Source organism: Chrysemys picta, chromosome 3 (genome assembly GCF_011386835.1).
Source record: "Chrysemys picta bellii isolate R12L10 chromosome 3, ASM1138683v2, whole genome shotgun sequence".
Lineage (NCBI taxonomy): Eukaryota > Metazoa > Chordata > Testudines > Emydidae > Chrysemys > Chrysemys picta.
In genome coordinates, this window is record NC_088793.1 from 109,257,800 (window position 1) to 109,275,783 (window position 17,984).

At 45.3% G+C, this 17,984-nt stretch overlaps 1 protein-coding gene across 1 annotated transcript in view; it reads left to right on the forward strand.

Annotated features, from left to right (window-relative positions):
- Positions 1–16,820, forward strand: part of ZC2HC1B (zinc finger C2HC-type containing 1B) — a 25,878-nt gene extending 9,058 nt beyond the window's left edge. The window contains exons 2-7 of the mRNA XM_065588772.1: positions 1,961–2,080; positions 3,252–3,390; positions 9,057–9,187; positions 10,220–10,313; positions 13,303–13,393; positions 16,617–16,820. Of these exons, the coding sequence (XP_065444844.1) occupies positions 1,961–2,080; positions 3,252–3,390; positions 9,057–9,187; positions 10,220–10,313; positions 13,303–13,393; positions 16,617–16,641 (600 nt within the window). The 3' untranslated portion in view covers positions 16,642–16,820. The remainder of the gene's footprint in view (positions 1–1,960; positions 2,081–3,251; positions 3,391–9,056; positions 9,188–10,219; positions 10,314–13,302; positions 13,394–16,616) is intronic.
- Positions 16,821–17,984: the final 1,164 nt, after the last annotated feature.

The following is a 17,984-nucleotide window of genomic DNA, read 5'->3' on the forward strand; positions in this document are numbered from 1 at the left end:
ACCCCAGAGTAATGAGGAGGTGCACAGAGCAGTGTGGACTTTAAAAAGACTTCTGCAAAAATCACTGGACCCATATAAAGCATTCCTTGGCCTATCGGTCAACACTGTCTGAACGATCTCCAGCAGAACTTCTGATGGGAAGATGATCCAGGATGCCTTTACCTGATTCAGCTTAAACTTAAGTGGTCCAACCTGAAGGAATTTAAAAAACTGTATACCAAAATAAAAATTCAGCAACAACAAAATTTGAATTTTCAGCACCGAACAAAAGCACTACCTGAACTGAGACCAGGGAACAAAGTTTGGCTTAAAAGCTCCCAGACATTTGGAACTGTTCAGAACTTGGCAGAAATTCCCACATCCTACCTAGTGGGAACTCCGCCTGTACTTCTCTGGAGGGATCGGGTTCATCTGCAGTGTTTTCTGACAACACAGAGAGGATCTGGAACCTGCAGGTACTTTGTCGGAAAGTGATCCTCCTCCACAGGGAACTCCCTGCACAAACTCAATATGGAAATGAGAACATGGCCTGGAAGACTGATCAGACCCCTTCAAAGACTTGAACTTTGGAATACTGCTCAGGACTATTTAATTCCTTAAAACTATTTGCACTACTCTAGCCCCTTATCAATTGCATTTAAAGTTCATTTTGAATTGTGGTGTGTGTGTGTTTGTATACATTGTCTTAGTGTTTAATCTTTTATTATAAAAAAAGGGAGATGTGGTGGGTTTATAGCATTCCTGGTCCTCTCTGGAGGACCAGGATCTGTTGCAGCTGGGAGTTTAATAAAGGTAGGAATTTTCTGGTTGAGTTCTCCAGTTGGTGCTTAAACATGGCTCTTGTGTTTGTCCTCACACTACACCATCTCCCCAGAGTCACAACATGACCTGTCCATCACTCCTTTCTCAGGCAGGGAACAGGTACAGGAAAAGCAATAGGCCAGAGACAGTGGAGAGTTAAAACAGAGTTGGCAGCTGGGCAGGAGGGAGGGGGACTCATGAGCCTCTCCTTCCATTGGGCAGTGGGGAAGGAGCAGGACTGGGGAGGAAGCCAACAGCTCGGAGGGTGAGATGTCAGAGGGACTGACATGCTAAAGATACCTGTCTTCAATAGCAGAGAGTAGGAAGTTAGAACAAGTATATAGGAGAAGTTCAGTTGGCTTAGAGCCAAAGTTAGAATTTAACCATTTAGGCATTTATCATCCTAGTATCTAAATGTGCCACTTGGTAAGTCTTCAGTTGAATGGTAACCCCTAACATTTCTTATATTAAACTGTAAAGTAACTCGTATGGAAATGGTGAAGCTGGCTCCTCCAGTTGGTAAGACAAACAGAGGAAATGGAGGCCTGTGGGGTATGAAATTTACCCCACCACTGAGGTGGAGAGATCACAAAAGGGGGAAGAAAAAACCCACAGGTGACTTTCGTTGTGCAAAAGTGCCCTTTATACAACCAGTTCCAGAAATCATAGGGCCTGCTCTTACCATTGATTTTGGGGGGTGAGGGCAAGAAATCCTGTGAAACTAATAGTTTGATATGTTGAATTTTATACAGCTGCCAGAAGTCAAGATTTGCTAGCTTGTGAAACCTGTGGAAGACATTTTGCACAAGATGTTCTGGTAAAACAAAGGCTTTTCCCCCTCTACTTTAAGTTTTATGCATCTGTGGGGGAATTGTGAGGGTTGGGGGGGGAGGGGGAGGAAGAGGCAGTAAATGCCAGTAGCTTAAACACAGATGTTGAAAGGAATTTTCACTCTGTCTGTGGAAAAAAAAAGACTGACTGATCTGATCAGTATTCAGAGTACTGTCCTGCCCTGTGGTGTAAATAGGTGGTTTGTGCTTTCTCTGATCTAGCAATATTCCAGAGTGTGGCAGAAATAATTATAATGCCTTAGACAGAAGCAGCATTAGCAGAACATAAGGTCTTTGCCATAAGATTTTGTTTGTTCTTTGCATCCCAGTTAAGGCACGAGCCAATATGCAGGAAAGTCTTCAACAAAAAGCGCAAACCTTTCAATTCTTTGAAACAGAGACTGCAGGGAACTGAAATTCCCTCAGTGAAGAAACAGCCACCACCAAAGGTATTGTTGAAATTGTAGCAGGCATGTTGCCTTCATTCTAATATCTTTGGTCAACAAATGTTGTCATTCACTCCAGCGATGAATGGGTGTCCTGAATGAGCCTAGGATTCTTCGCTGTGTGTGGCATTCTCTCTTGGGAAATGCTGTCTCCTCGACTGGGTCTGGCTTTGTTCTTGCCTTCCCCTGTCCCCAGCCCTAGCCTTTATCAAGTGCTAATAAGTGGCTTGTTGCCTCCATAACTTGAGGCTTCTTCTCAGTGCAAGAGCCATGCTGGTGTACAGTGAAACTGGTAGGAACACATGGAGGCCTCAGTTCTTATAGGAGTTTTCCTTAAAAATAAAACATATGAATAACATACAAGCTTCTGACAGCTTCCTCTCTAGTTAGGTCCATGAGAGGAAGTGATGGTAGGACGCTGATCTGGTGCAGGAATGCTCAAGGTTCAGCTCAAGAGCCATCTGTGGCCTGTAAAGTCCCAACGACAAAGCTGCAGAGCTTTATTGCTATTAAATTCAAACAGTAAGCAATTTTTATTCCTTTATTTAAGGAAGATCATTATCTGTATTGCTGTGGTAACCATAGGGCCTAAGCAGGACTGGGGCACACACACAGCATTTGTCTCACAGATGCCAATACTATGGTTGTGTGCTGTTTATCATAGAAGATTAGGTTTGGAAGAGATCTCAGGAGCTTATCTAGTCCACCCCCTGCTCAAAGCAGGACCAACCCCAACTAAATAATCTCAGCCCAGGCTGATGAGGGTTTGCTGCTGCTGATCTAGTAACAGCAGCAGGCTATGCAGAATCCAATTTCAGACTTTGACTGATTGAGAGAAGAGGCAAAAAATATAAAAGGAGATCAAAAGGGGGGGGGGAAGAGGTGATTGTCATGCTAACTTTCATATTTAATCCAGTATAAACTATAGTCCTCTGTGACCTAAATGTCTTGATATGAGAGGCTATTCTTTTATTGGTCCCTTGGAGCACTGGTTAATTTGTGAGGATGGGGAGATAGGTCAAATCACTTTTCTGAGTCTTACTAAGATTTTGTTCTGTTTCTAATATTTCTTCTTCCTCTTGAAATTTTATTTAGCAAAGAACCCTCAGTCAAAGTCTTTATATATCCCCATAGATGGATATATAGAGTTTGTTGCAGTACATTTCCTTTACAGAAACAACCAGAAAAGAAATCTAACTGGAGACAGCTGCATGAGGACTTTATTAATGCTATTCAGTCAGCTAAGCAAGTCTCACAAGCCATGAAAGAGGGCCGACCCCTTCCTCCTCCTCCACCTCCAAGCATCAATCCAGGTTTGTGATTTAGCTTCACTTACTGCTGCTCTTGTGCTTGCTTATCTTTGGTAAAACAATGAGCTCCTGTTGTTCACAGATGGGCTTCAGCTTTACTCCATTCTGCGCAACCCAAGGTGAACATTAACTCCCTCATTCCTGATTGTTTTTAAAATGTAGTGGTGGAGCAGAGCATGAATTAGGGGCAGCCCTGGGAGCAGCTAAAGAGGGTTTCTGCATTCAGTAAGTAGTAGGAGGAGAGAATCAGGGAGAAGTAGAGCAACATAGATGAATTGCAGAGGAAGAAAAATAATTGGCCCTTTCAACCTTAATGGTAGCAACTCATCAGTCTAGTAGCAGAGCTCTGAGGTGGGAGTTGGGATGCTTGGATTCTAGTCCTGACTCCAGCATTGACTAACAAAGGGTGAAATTCATCTCTTGCCACTTGGAATAAACTGTAAGTCAGGCATAGGCCTCATGCTGGCCCTCTGCATTGGGATGAATTCACCTTTTAGATTTTCAGAGGTCAGTGAGGGTGCTCAGCACCTTTGAAAGTTGAGCCTCTTGCTTCTCATAGACTTTAAGGCCAAAAAGGACCATCATGATAATCTGGTCTGACTTCCTGCACAGCACAGGCCACAGAACTTCACCCACTCCTGCAACAGGCCCATAACCCCTGGCTGAGTCACTGATGTCCTCAAATCATTAAAGACTTCAAGTTACAGAGAATCTACCATTTATTCTAGTTCAAACCAGTAAGTGACCCATGCTGCAGAGGAAGGCAAAAAACCACCATGGTCTTTTCCAATCTGTCCTAGAGTGTGTGTGGGGGGGGGGGGGGAGAGAATTCCTTCCTGACACCAAATATGGTGATCTGTTAGACCCTGAGCATGTGGGTGAGACCAACCAGCCAGACACCTGGGAAAGAATTATTTTAGTAACTCTGAGCCCTCCCCATCTAGTGTCCCATCTCTGGTTGTTGAAGATATCTGCTAATACGAGATGCAGATGTGCCATGTGTCATTTTAGGCATCATACCATCCCCTCCATAAACTTATCAGCTCAATTATGAAACAAGTTAGGTAATTTTTCCCTACTACTCCCCTTGGAAGGCTGTTCCAGAACTTCACTCCTCTGATGGTTAGAAACTTTAATCTAATTTCAAGCCTAAACTTGTTGATGGCCAGTTTATATCCATTTGTTCTTGTGCCAGCATTGGGCCTTAACTTAAATAACTCCTCTCCCTCCCTGGTGTTTACCCCTCTGATGTACTTAGAGAACAATCGTATCTCCCCTAAGCCTTCATTTTGTTAAGCTAAACAAGCCAACTCCTTAAGTCTCTTTTTGTAAAGTAGGTTCTCCATTCCTCTGATCATCCTAATAGCCTTTCTCTGCACTTGTTCCAGTTTGAATTCATCTTTCGTAAGCATAGGAGACCAGAATTACGCACACTATTCCAGATGAGGTCTTACCAGTGCCTTGTACAATGGTAGCACTTCCCTGTCTCTACTGAAAATACCTCGCCTAATGCATCCTAGGATTGCATTTGTTTTTTTCATGGCCACATCATATTGGCATTTCTTAGTCATCTGTGATAGACCAAAACACTCAAGTCTTTCTCTTCCTCGGTCGCTTCCAACTGGTAAATCCCTAGCTTGTAGCAAAACTCTTGTTGTTAGTCCCTAATTACATGACCTTACACTTTGCATTATTAAATTTCATCCCATTTCTACTACTCCAGTTTTCAAGGTCATCCAGATCTTCTTGTGTGACATTCCAGTCCTCCTCTGTATTGGCAATATCTCCTAACCTGTGTCATCATACATTTTATTAGCACATTCCCACATTTTGTGTCAAGGTCATTAATGGTCAAAAGACTGATCCTTGAGGAACTGTATTAGTAACTTCCCTTCAGCCTGATAGGTGAACTATCAGTATGACTCATTGTGTCTCCCCTTTAACCAGTTCCTTACCCACCTTTCAATTCTATGTTCATTCCTATCTTCTCAATTTAATAATTTCCCATGTGGAACTATATCAGATGCTTTACTGAAATCCAGATAGATTAGATCCACTGCATTTCCTTTGTCTAGAAAATTGAAGATCTTCTTCTCAAAGAAAGCGATCTGGTTGGTGTACCTTTTGTAAAACCATGCTGTATTTTATCGCCTTTACTGTTTACCTCTGTCTTTTTTATTACTCTGTCTTTCAAAATTTGTTCTAAGACTTTGCATACAACCGAGATCAAACTAATGGTCCTTTAACTTAAATATATGTACTATATTTGCAGTTCTCCCGTCATAGGGTATAACCCCCCAGTTTATGGATTCATTAAAAATCCTTGCTATTGGGCTTGCAATTTCATGTGCCAATTCATTTAATGTTCTTCGATGGAGATTAGCTGGGCCCCCCAATTTGGTCTCATTAAGCTGTTTGTTTTGCTTTCACCTTTGAATGTGGTAATTTCTACTTTCATATCCTTGTTCCCATTAGCCACCCTGTCATTGTCCCCAAGGTCCTCATTCCCGTTATTTAATACTGAGGCAAAGTATTTGTTTAGGTGTTAGGCCCTACCTAGAATTATCTTTAATCTCTACCCCATCCTTGATGCTTAGCAGTCCCACTTCTTTTCTTCTTTTCTTTTTAGTTATATGGCTAAATAACCTTTTACTATTGGTTTTAATGTCCTTTTGTAAAGGTATTTTGCAGTTCTCACTTTAGCCTCACATTTTTTGACCTCCAAAAGGTAGCTTTCCTTGCAGATCCCTCCCTTTTTCCATTCCTTGTAGGCTTTCTGCTTTCTTTTAATAGCCTGTTTGAGATGCTTGTTGAGCCAGTTTGGTCTTGCAACCCTTCTGTATGAGATTTCCCCTTTCCCCTCTCTTCTCGCCCCCTTCCCCTCCCCACTTTGAATGCAGGCTTCAGATAGTTTCTGCAACTTTGACTTAAAACGATTCCAAGGCTTCTCTACATTCAGATCCCTGAGTTCTTCAGTCCAGGCAACTTCCCTAAAAACTTAAGGGAATTAGTTTAAAGTTTTCCTTTTTGAAATCAACGACCCTAGCTGCAGACGTACTTTTGTTTATTCTTCCATTTAGTTTAAACTGAATTAACTCGTGTACCTCTGTACCAGATGACTGGAGGATAGCAAATGTAATGTTGATTTTTACAAAAGGCTTCAGAGGCAATCCTGATACTTACAGGCTGGCAAGCCTACCTTCAGTACCAGGCAAATTGGTTGAAACTATAGTACAGAGATGGGCAAACTACAGCCTGTGGGCCACATCCGGCCCGCGGGACCGTCCTGCCCGGCCCCTGAGCTCCCGGCCGGGGAAGCTAGTCCCCAGCCCCTCCCCTGCTGTCCCTCCTCCCCTGTAGCCTCACCTCACCTCGCCACGCCACCAGTGGTCTGGCCCGCCACTCCCAGGCAGTGCGGGTGGCGTGGCTGGCTGCGGCAGGGCTGCGAGTTTCTGCTGGTCTGACAGCATGGTAAGGGGGTGGAGGGTTGGATAAGGGGCAGGAGGTCCCCGGGGGCAGTCGGGACAGGGAGCAGGGGGCGGTTGGATGGGGTGGAGATTCTGTGGGGGGCAGTCAAGGAACAGGGAGCAGGGGGGGATTGAATAGGGGGTGGGGTCTTGAGGGGTGGTTGGGGCGGGGGTCCCAGGAGGGGGTGGTCAGGGGACAAGTAGCGGGGGGGTTGGATGGGTTGGGGGTTCTGAGGGGGCAGTCGCAGCAGGAAGTGGGAGGGGGTGGATAAGGGGCAGGGGCCAGGCTGTTTGGGGAGGCACAGCCTTCCCTACCCGGCCCTCCATACAGTTTTGCAATGCCGATGTGGCCCTTGGACCAAAAAATTTGCCTACCCCTGCTATAGTATATAGTACAGTGCCATTTTTTTGTTAAATGTCTGATTTTTCTAGAGTTTTATTCAATTTTATTTTTTTTTAAAACAAAGCATAATATAATCCTCCACATTTATGTGAAGAAATGCTGCTCTGTGATCCAGGCTACACATCCTCAATGTAGCACTCTCTTGCCCACTCTGCATTTATTTCACATGTGGAACTCCAGTTGTGCTCAGTGAATGCAGAATAGAGATTTGTAGTGCAATATCAGAGGGGAGAGAAACTCTCATTGATGTCAGTAGGCTTTGGACCAAGCCCTGTATGCAGTGATGAGCTGCCAAAATCGTAACAACCGGTTCCCTCCTCACCCCACGAGGGGGTCGTGGCTCACCCCCCAGTGACCCCTGCCCCATCCACCCCCCTTCCCTATCCCCTGACTGCCCCCCGCCGCTCCATCCAACCCCTCCTCTCATTCCTGATGGGCCCCCCGGGACCCCTGCCCCATCCAACCACCTCTTCTCTCTGTCCCCTGACTGCCTCTCACTGCCCCATCCAACCCCTGCTCCTTCCTGACTGCCCCCCGGGACACTTGCCCCCATTCAATCCCCCTGCCCTCTGACCACCCCAACCCCTATCCACCTCCCCATCACCCCCCGAACTTCCCTGCCCTCTCTCCAACACCCCCTCCCTGCTCCCTGCCCGCTTACCACACTGACTGGACGTGACTGGCTGTGCTACAGTCCGGCCACGACCGGAGCTGAGGGGCCAGGGACACGGGGCCGGGGCAGGAGTTGCATGGCTGGAGCCCGGGGATGTGGCCGGGGCCAGGGGATGCGGCCGGAGCCAGGGAGGGCCGCAGCAGGAGCCGGGCAGCTGTGGAGGGCCATGGCCAGAGCCGCGGGGATGGGCTGCCGCCGCCAGAGCCGGGCCGCATCGCGCCACGGCAGGAGCCAGGTGGCCGGAGGATGCGGCTGGAGCCAGGCGGCCAGCTGGAGCCAGGGAGGGCTGCGGCAGGAGCCGGGCAGTTGGGGATGCGGGACCGCCGCCGCCGCGCCCGGACCCGCACTGCCAGAGCCAAGCCACGTCGTGACACAGCAGGGGCCGCGGCCAGAGCCAGGTGGCCATGGATGCGGGGCTGGGCAGGGCCGCGGCAGGAGCCGGGAAGGGCAGCTGGCCGGAGCCAGGGAAGGCTGCGGGCAGGTGGGGACGCAGGGCTGCGGCCAGATACCGGCCGGGGCGCATGGCCCTCCTCGCTCCCTCCCTCCTCCTACCTTAGCTCCATCTTCCTGGGCCTGAGCGGGAAGCCTACTTGTTTCTCAGCCCTCCCGGGCTTCCCGCGCGAACAGGTGATTCACGGGAAGCAGGCGGGAGGAGAAGCAGGGCGGAGCATTCATAGGATGAGGCAGAGCTGAGGTGAGCTGGGGCCGCGGCGGGGAGCGCTTGTTAAATTTAAATGCCCTTTTAGAACCGGTTGTCCCACGCGGGCTTCTAAATTTAACAACCGGTTCCCGCAAACCGGTGTGAACCGGCTCCAGCTCACCACTGCCTGTATGTCAACAACAAGAATCTCAACACTTGCAGTTGATCATGGCACCCAGCCTTCATTTCTACAACAAACAGATCAAATGAACATAGTTGCCAAGATGTGTGGAATTTTGCCAAGGGCAGTTCTTAGCATTGATGGGGAAATTGAGGCACAGTGAGGGGAAGTGACCCAGCAGGACAGGCAAAGCTGGGAATTGATCCCAGGTCTCCTGAGTCCTAGTCTCCCAGAGAGTAGTCAATGCTCTCTCAATATCTTATGAGCTGTTGACTCAATCATACCCGTTCCTTTGTTGTAATCAGATTATATTCAGTGTCCTTACTGCTTGAGAAGGTTTAATGAAGCTGCAGCAGAGAGGCACATCAGTTTTTGCAAAGAACAAGCTACACGACGTGTCTTTGCACCAGGCCAAAAAACAGCCAAACAGGCCCCGGTAAGTAACACATTTGCCTTGTGTTTTCTTGCAGACAGGCTCACCAGACAGAATGGGTTGTGATGTAGGGAGGGAAGCGCCACATTCATATGTAGCTTTAAACCACAGTGAAGCTAATGATATTTTTGGTTTTTTAATTAACTGCCATGTGAGTTGCTTCAAAAAAGAACCCCTCTGTCTGCAGGAAGTTACAGAAAAGTGTGGTAGCAAACGCTGAGGAGAAAATAGCTTTTTCAGACTCTTCTCTAATTAGATTCCAGGAAAGCAACTGTAGAGTAATGGAAACTAATACAGCTTCCATGCTGGATACAGAGTACTACTGTACTATCCTAAGGGATATATCAAAGGCCGAATTCCTTTGGTAGCCTCCGAAGTGGAGTTAATCCTCTGTGTCTTGACCTGTGCTGCTGTATTTATTCAATGTTTATACAACTTCTACTGAAAGATTTTTTTAAAAAAGATTTTATTAAAACATAAATTGTTCATTAATAAAAAAAAGAGTGAGTGACAGATGGAGTTTGTAACTAGTAATCAGCAAAGTAAAAATCTTGTTGTTATGCCCACTAGTTCATTTTCTTTTAAGTATTTCAATTTTAGAGGAGGATCAGCTTTCTAATGAAAGGAAAGGTAAATCCTACAATGGAGGGGAAAAAATTGAGGATAAAATTCTTTATCTACCACCAAAAGGCTTAAAATACTCCATAGTTAAGATGGTGGGTGTCTAATAGAGGGAGATTCTGGAGAACCGGGTGTTTCAAAGGGGTGATGCCATTGACGGGGAGATTCCTACAGGTGTCACTGAAGGGCTGCTTCTCTGAGTGTCTTGGTTGTTTTAGGCTGGATGGGAAAACAATGCTTTGGGGAAGAAGCAAGCTACTGGTGGCCTTGCCTCTGCCCTGGCCTGCTGCTGCTGTCTCTGAGGGGATTAAGAAAATGGACTGCTCTCAACACCTCCACAAAATCTCTGCTGGAGTTGAGTCCTGGTCAGTTTTGTCATGAAACTATGCAAACTGCTTGTGTTCTCCTCACCAGGGCAAGCAACAAATGACTCAAAGGAGAGAGCCAGCCTTAACAAGTGCTGTGGAATCACTGCTTCAGAACAGAGCCCAAGAAGCTGCCATTGCAGGTAAGGAGTTGCAATCGGTTGGGTGAGTGAACATTCAGAAATACTTGCACAAGGTCATTACTACTCTGCAACTGGGTGTCAGTTACTGCTACTGCTCAAATGTTGCAGAGTAGCATCACCCTGTCCGCACAGTTTTGTACCCAGTTAGTGACCTGGTTAGCTCTAACGGTTTGTATCTCCAACAACATGGTTAGCATTATTTTAGTAACCCCGGCAGCAAACAGCGTTACCTCTTGCCAGCAGCATAGACTAGTTACCGTAGATGGCTGTCTTCCTGTAACCAGTCATCACTCTGTCTGTGCAGTCTGGGCCCAATCCTGCAAGGTGCTGAGCAGCTCATGAGGCATCAAGCATCTTCAGCTCTCATTGAATTCAATGGGCCTTGAGGGTGTTCAGCGACTTGTAGGATCAGACCCTTCCTGTGAAAGCACATGCCAGAATACATTGGCCCCTGTGCTGTTTGGTGTCATTCTGTGTAGAAATCATTCAGGCACTGTAACACCCGCTGAAGCACTAGGGAGTAGCTTCTGAGACTTTTCCTAGAATGCACTACAACAGTCAGTTAGGCAGCCTGGTCGGGGTGGCTGCACAAATGTAGTTTTGTTGTTGTTGTGTGGTTTTTTTAAGCAACATTTCTGCTGTGTGGAAAAAATGTAACAATGTTTGTAACTGGATCATGTGAGTGTGTCACAGACTGGCAAAGAAAATATGGCTGTGTTGGTAGACTAGGATGGGGAGGTGTTATACATGTAGAACTTGTTAAATGAACAAGAAATTTAGATTTCAGCTTAATTCTGTCATGAGCCCGAGGAGCTATTTCCTCCCCCCCCCCCATTGAAAAGGACAAACACACAGAACTAATATACTTCACATCTTCAGAGTGCTGCACAAAACCTAATGGAATCCTTACAATAATCCTGGGAGGTGCAGGATGAGAAAACCGAGGCAGAGCAGTTAAGTGTCTTGACCCCTGGCCAGTGGCAGAAGCAGAATTAGAACTCAGGAGGTCCTGACTGATCACAAAATGGGATTTCCATGCTGTTGGAAACTAGTATTTCTACATTCCTTTTCATCCCAAATCAGGACAAAGTTAAAATGGCAAAATATTTCACAGAACGAAAAACTTCAACTTGGAAATGCCCAAATGCTTTGTTTTGAGTTGAAATTAATCTCTGCATTTGGCTGAGCCACTGCAGTGTCTCATGGTAGTTGTGATTCTGGGTCCCCTCTGCATCCTGGGCAGATTACATCTTCCTTGATGTACCACAGTGTCTCCTTATTATTGAGATGCTGCAGTGCTTCATGGGACTTCTGTGGCTGAACCAGTGTGGTTCTTTATGGGACCCAGAAGTATACCTTCCACAAGGCACTGCAGTAATTAAGGCAAATGCAGAGATTAATGTCAACCCAAAGTAAAAACATTATTTCAGTTTTTTCAATGGAAAATGCCGACAAAATCTTTTCCCAAAGAAAAACTTCAATTTTGACAAAACCACATTTTCCAATTGCAAAATTTCAATTGAAAATCTTCAACCAGCCCTAGTCCTGAACTCACTTCCCTAGAACACTCTCTTTAGAAAAGAAATGCGGGAGGGAGGGAGAGGTTTTAAAACTTCCAAATGGGAAGCATTGGGGAGTTTTTAAAAATTACTTGTCTGTATCCTTTTGTACCTTGGGTTTTTTTTTTTTCTAAGTCTTTGGGTTTTCAAAAACGACTAGAAATGCATTAAAAGTGAGCTAGGCATTTTTAATTGTAAACATTCCCCTGCATGCCTTGGAACCCCAATACTTGCAGCATGATGCAAATAAATGCATGACCCCAGAAAGTGAAACTGAGGAGAGAGAGTTTTTCAGTAGTAGTCCCTGAGGAAGAGAATCAGTTTTTAGCATTTGAGCGCTACTGTTGAGAAGTAAGGTTAATGGCAGTGAAGGATTTTGCTAAATGAAGAATTCAGTAATGCTGCAACATCTTCCTTTTGCTCTCAAAGACCAGATTGTGTCTAGAAGCAAGAGAAGAAGAGTAATGAGAAGGGTATTGCACCATTATTATTCCTCTGTATACTATAATAGTTATTTTGTAGATGGCAGCAATTTGAAATCCGTTAGATCAAGCTTGATGTAGGTTTAATATTAATGTGAAATAAAAATACAGTTTAGTAAACTGAATCTTTCTATCCGTTATAGTGGACCTTGTTGAAGGAATGGGGCAGAAATGAGATTAATTTCCCTTGCCACTTGGTGTCACTATAATTCCAATATATCTGTTGTCCTTATTTTCATTTCTTACATATATTGCAATTGCACATTATTGGGCTGGAAACGCTGGAATCTTTTCCTTGTAATTCAGTCTGAGATCTTTTATAATGAGTGTTTAAAGATGAGTATTTACCCAAATTATAAGAGGAGAGCCCCATTATCCTTCTGCCTTTTGAGATCCCTGAATGAAAGGTGCTATGAAGTGCCAAGTATTATTGATATGACACCGCTGTCAGCGGGCGTGTAATCTGTGTGACAAGGTTTCTTTTGACCCACAAGGGGCAACCACATTTTTAGTCTTACTGCAGTCAGTAGACATTATGACTTGTTCATTCTTCTCTTACACTGATTTCTTTTTATTTGTTTTTGATGTCCCTTTATCTGAAGCATATAGGTGCATGGGACAACAAATTAGTAATGATAACATGGAGGCTATGGCAGTCTTCCCATGCAAAACAAGAAAATCCTTAAACACACCAAACACATTGAATTTGGCATTCAGTATTTTTTAGGAGCAGGGTGGGAAGCTAGAAATCAGGTGCTATTTGTTATCTAATCCCATTGTTGGGCTTGGTACGCTTCTTTAGGGTTCCCCCCCTCCCCATCAGACTGTGTTTTAAAAATAAGTCACATTAATGATTATTGGAGGTATAACCCAGGCAGTTATATGTATGTGTATTTTGCAATAATTCATTTAATATAAAAATTGAGATATATTACTGTGCTTTTAAAGGACCTGCTGTGCAGTCCTCTGCTGAAATGCCAGAGAGAACCAAAAAAACATCTGGTGTGCCCTTTGGAAAAAATACTTCAGGAGATTCTCGGTAAGAAATATTTTATACTGAGGCTCGGAAGGATTAGATTTTTATCAGTGAATGTTGGTAAACATCAATTTCACTGTAGACGCATACAAAGTGACAAATATTATCAAATACAAAATTTACAGATAGACAAAAACAATGCTTGAAGTTATTTGAGTTTGCTTCAAGGATATTTACTTGGTATGTTTTGATTTGTGATGTTGACAATTTGTTTTAACAGTTATAAAGTTTTAACTTCTTAACATCTATTGTCATTAAATAATTCTGACCCTAACTTCCCACAATTGTGAAAATTTAAATTGATTAAAAAATTGAAAAAAGTTGATATCCATCAAACTTATTTTTAGAAAACTCATTCTGCCAAGCCGATGTATATTTTACAATAAGGTTAATCAAATGATCAGATTTGCTAGGCTTGTTAAATGTAAACAACATATACAGTATGTAGAAATATGTCACAACTAGGGCCACTGGAAGTTAATGTAGCAGAATTTCCACCCATTCTGTGACTGGAGGGTCTCCTTATGGGTGTTTCTGGTATTCTTTTCTATAGAACTTGAGCTTTCTCAAGTGTTGAGTGGAACTCTTTTAGCAGGTAAGGGAACAGTTTCAATGTAAATTGATAGTGCTTTCTGACTGAGTCTGCAGACACAGTGGGTATGTCTACACAGCAACTAGACTTCCGCAGCTGGCCCATGCCAGCCGACTCAGACTTGGGCTCAGGCTGCGCCGCTGCTTCATTGCTGTGTAGACTTTCAAGCACGAGCTGGAACCTGGGCTCTAGGACCCTCCCACCTTGCAGGGTCCCAGAGCATGGGCTCCAGCCCATGCCTGGAAGTTTACAATGCAGTGAAACAGCCGCGCAGCCTGAGCCCCGTGAGCCCAATTGAAGTTGGCTGGCATGGGCCAGCCACAGGTTTTTCTTTGCTGTATAGACATACCCCGAGAAACATTAGCTTTAAGAACTATGAAGTGTCCTGTTGCTCTCAGTGGAATAATCACTCTGAAGTATACTAACAGAAACATCCGGCTATGATACTTAACAAGCATGGGTAGGCTATATGAAAGTACATTCCATACAGATTTCAAATTTTACATTTTACCAAAAATTGAATATTATGTCTAGAATATAATTTTTGTCCTTAGCATGGGGCCTGCGAGGTCAAGGACAGAGAAAATGTCTGATGGGGGAGTGGAAGGTCTCCAAGGCAGGGGAGGGTTCATGTGAAAATCTCAAGTAGGCACTGAAAGCTCTGAACTTGGGGGGGCAAGAAGTTTTAAAAAAAGACTGGGCAACAGTTTTATTTCAAATTATTCAATAAAAACAAACATAATTTGTATGAATTTTCTTTTAAAAATCCAGTGGATTTTTCCAAAAATTAGGGTTACCATCCGTCCGTATTTCCGCGGACATGTCCGGCTTTTGCGTCTCTAAATAGCCGTCCGGGAGGAATTGGTAACAAGGTTAAAATGTCCGGGTTTTTTTTTCCCTCGCCTCTCTCCCTCCCTTCCATGCAGAATGCGGCTGCTGATTGGGCGGCTGGGCCGATTGACCCACTCCCATTGGCCTCCAGCAGCCAGAGCCCTCCCCTGCTTCCCCCTCCCTCTGTCTGAAGCCCTGTGTAACACACAAACTGACCCACCGGGCAGCGTGTTTTGCAAACATGTGGAGCCAGAATAGTAAGGGGAGTCTGGGGGGGGACAGGACAGTCAGGGAGCGGGGGAGTGTTGGATGGGTCCCCGGCCTCCACCTGCCACCCCCCCTCCTCACATCTCCCCCCTCCCCCCCGTGGGCCCACACCCTGCCTGCCTCTCCCTTGTCTGTTGCCCCCGGGTCCTAGTGTCCCCCATCTACCTTTGGGAAGACAGGCTGCCCTTACCCTGCCCTTCCACCCTAGCCCGCAGCCTCTCCAATGCCCCAAACCCCTCAGCCCCAGCCCTCATCCCCCCACACCCTAATCCTCTGCTCCATCCCTGAGCCCCCTCCTGCATCATGAACCCCTCATCCTCAGACCCACAGCCCTCACCCCTGCATCCCCTCCTGCCCTCAAACTCCCTCCCAAAACCAGCAACTCCTCCCTTTGCACCGCCTCCCACCCCCAAACTCCGTCCCAGAGCCTGCACCCCTCACCCTCTCCTGCACACCCACCCCCTGCCCCAGCCTGGAGCCTGCACCCAGCACCCAAACTCTATCCCAGAACCTGCACCCTGCACCCCTCCTGCACCCTAATCCCCAGCCCAGGACCTGCACCCCAGACCTCCTCCCCCCACCCAACCCCCCTCCCAAAGCCTTAGGCAGGTGGAGGGGGGGTTCTGGGCACCACCAAAATTTCCACAACCCTGCCACCCATGCGAGTGGATAAGGGTCGGGGCAGTCAGGGGACAAGAAGCAGGGGGGGTTGGGGTTCTGAGGGGGGCAGTCAGGGGGTGGGGAGTGGATGGGGTGGGGCTCCCCACCCTGTGTCCTCTTTTTTGATTGTGGAAATATGGTAACCCTACAAAAATATCTGCAAAATCCAGGGCAAAAATTCCAGTAAATAGGGAAAATTTGCTGCCAATTTCCACTGGCCTTAGGCATGAGAAGATTTAACACTAGGGAAAATACCACTCTGAGAAGTATTCCATAATCCACACGCAACAAAGGAATCCGTTAGAAAGTAGAAAAATTCTGAAAAATCCATTTTTTTCATTGAAATTTAAATTATTGAAAAATTTTAACCACTCGATAAACTGATAACAGAGCAAGTAGTTTCTGTGAAAACTTCCAAAAAATATATGCAAAGAATTTGTCAAGTTTGAAAGTGTCCAGTCAACTCTACATAAGTAAAGGGTGGGGCAGTCTAATAAGAAATGCCCTAGCTTTCACCCACCTGGCCAAGGCCCATTCAGTTTATTCTTTTATTACATATAAAGGTATGTCAGGTTCATGGACAGTGTGTTTTAATATTTTTTTAATTTAAAAACAGAAGAATGTGTCTGATTATGGGTTAAGCATTTTTTGTTCCTTTTTTCTACTCGGTTTCAGCGCACGAACATATAGAGCCTTTCATGAATGCCTAAATAGTTATTCCATGCTTGGCTGAGTTCATCTAACTGGCTGTGATTATTTATGTTGTTTCTGTTGCTTTGGTTTAACCTTATTTTGTTAGGAAAAAATATAAGTAACACGATATGAAGGGTTTGTTTCAGTACTAGTAGTAAGTAAATGTCACTTCACTGATTTCAGACTCCCAGCACAAAGCAGAAGATAAGGTGGCAGATCACCCATGACTTGAAATGGCTGCCTTTACTTGTACAGCATTGCTACTGAAGATCCTAAGAAAACAGTTCCAGAAAACCATCTGCATTCCAACTTGTCACACAGTTTATTACATGGAAGACAACTGTGTGTTACTGATTACAATACAATGTGCAAGCTGAAGTTTACAAATTTCCTTAGTTTCTTTTCTGGGATACAAATTATTTTCTAGTGCCCTTTTTAAAGCATAATTGATTTTTTTTTTTTTTTTTTTTGGTAAATTGTTCTGCCCCATTTATGACTGGTTAAAAGAGGATACCATCAAGATATTTAAAATTATTTTTAAACATCATTGTGATTGTAATAGGGTGCTCGGAGGACCAGGCAGCCAAGTGGCTGGCATGCCTGACTTCTGGCCCCTTGCTTCCCTGGCAGAGGTACCTCAGTCATTAAGAAGGTATGATAGGGGGATTTGGGCCCTCCCTCTCTACCAGATTCCAGCCCAGGGCCCTGTGTGAAGCAATGCCATCAGAGTCCAAAATCTGGTCTACCCTAGAAAATTAGTCAGTTTAACTACGATGCTCAGTGGTGTGAAAAATCCACACCCTTGAGCAGTATAGTTAAGCTGACCTAACCCTTGGTGTAGACAGCGCTAGATTGACAGAAGAATTCTTCTGCCAGCCTAGTTGTCTCTTGGGGAAGTGGATTCCCTATGCTGAAGGGAGAATCCCTCCCATCACTATAGGGAGTATCTACACTGAAGCGCTACAGCAGCAAAGCTGTGCCCCTGTAGCATTTTAAGTGTAGATAAATCCACTGCCCTGGGCTACTTCCTGTGTCTCTTCAGTTTTGGGAATAGCCACTATAATCTGTAGTGGTTCAACTCAAGTAGCACCTCCTTGTGGACCTTTTGTAGCATCCTGCCACAGTCCCAGGTTCCTCTGAGTAGGACAGATGTAAGATTGGAGGGGGTTTAAGCTCACAATGTCAGTCACACAACTCATTCCCTGTTGGGTGCTCCTCGGTCTCCTCAGCAATCTCCCTCACTCAGGGACAGTGCTTCTTTCCTGGAGGCTGTCCTAGCTATCAGGCTCCTAGTGATACTCCTCTCATGTAGGGAGGCAGCTACCTCCTGCCTCTGCACCAGTCAGCTCTGAACTGTGCCAGGTTCTCTCTCCTTTTCTTCTCCCTCCAGGCCTGGCATTGGCTGCAGGAACAGGAATGGCCATAGGCTCTCTTTAACCCTTTTTGTACTGGTGAGGTTTCTTAGATTCACCACAGTTAATAAGCCCAAGATTCAAATACCATCTTGCATGTCTTTTTGCATACCATAAAAACATTTATACCACTCTAATA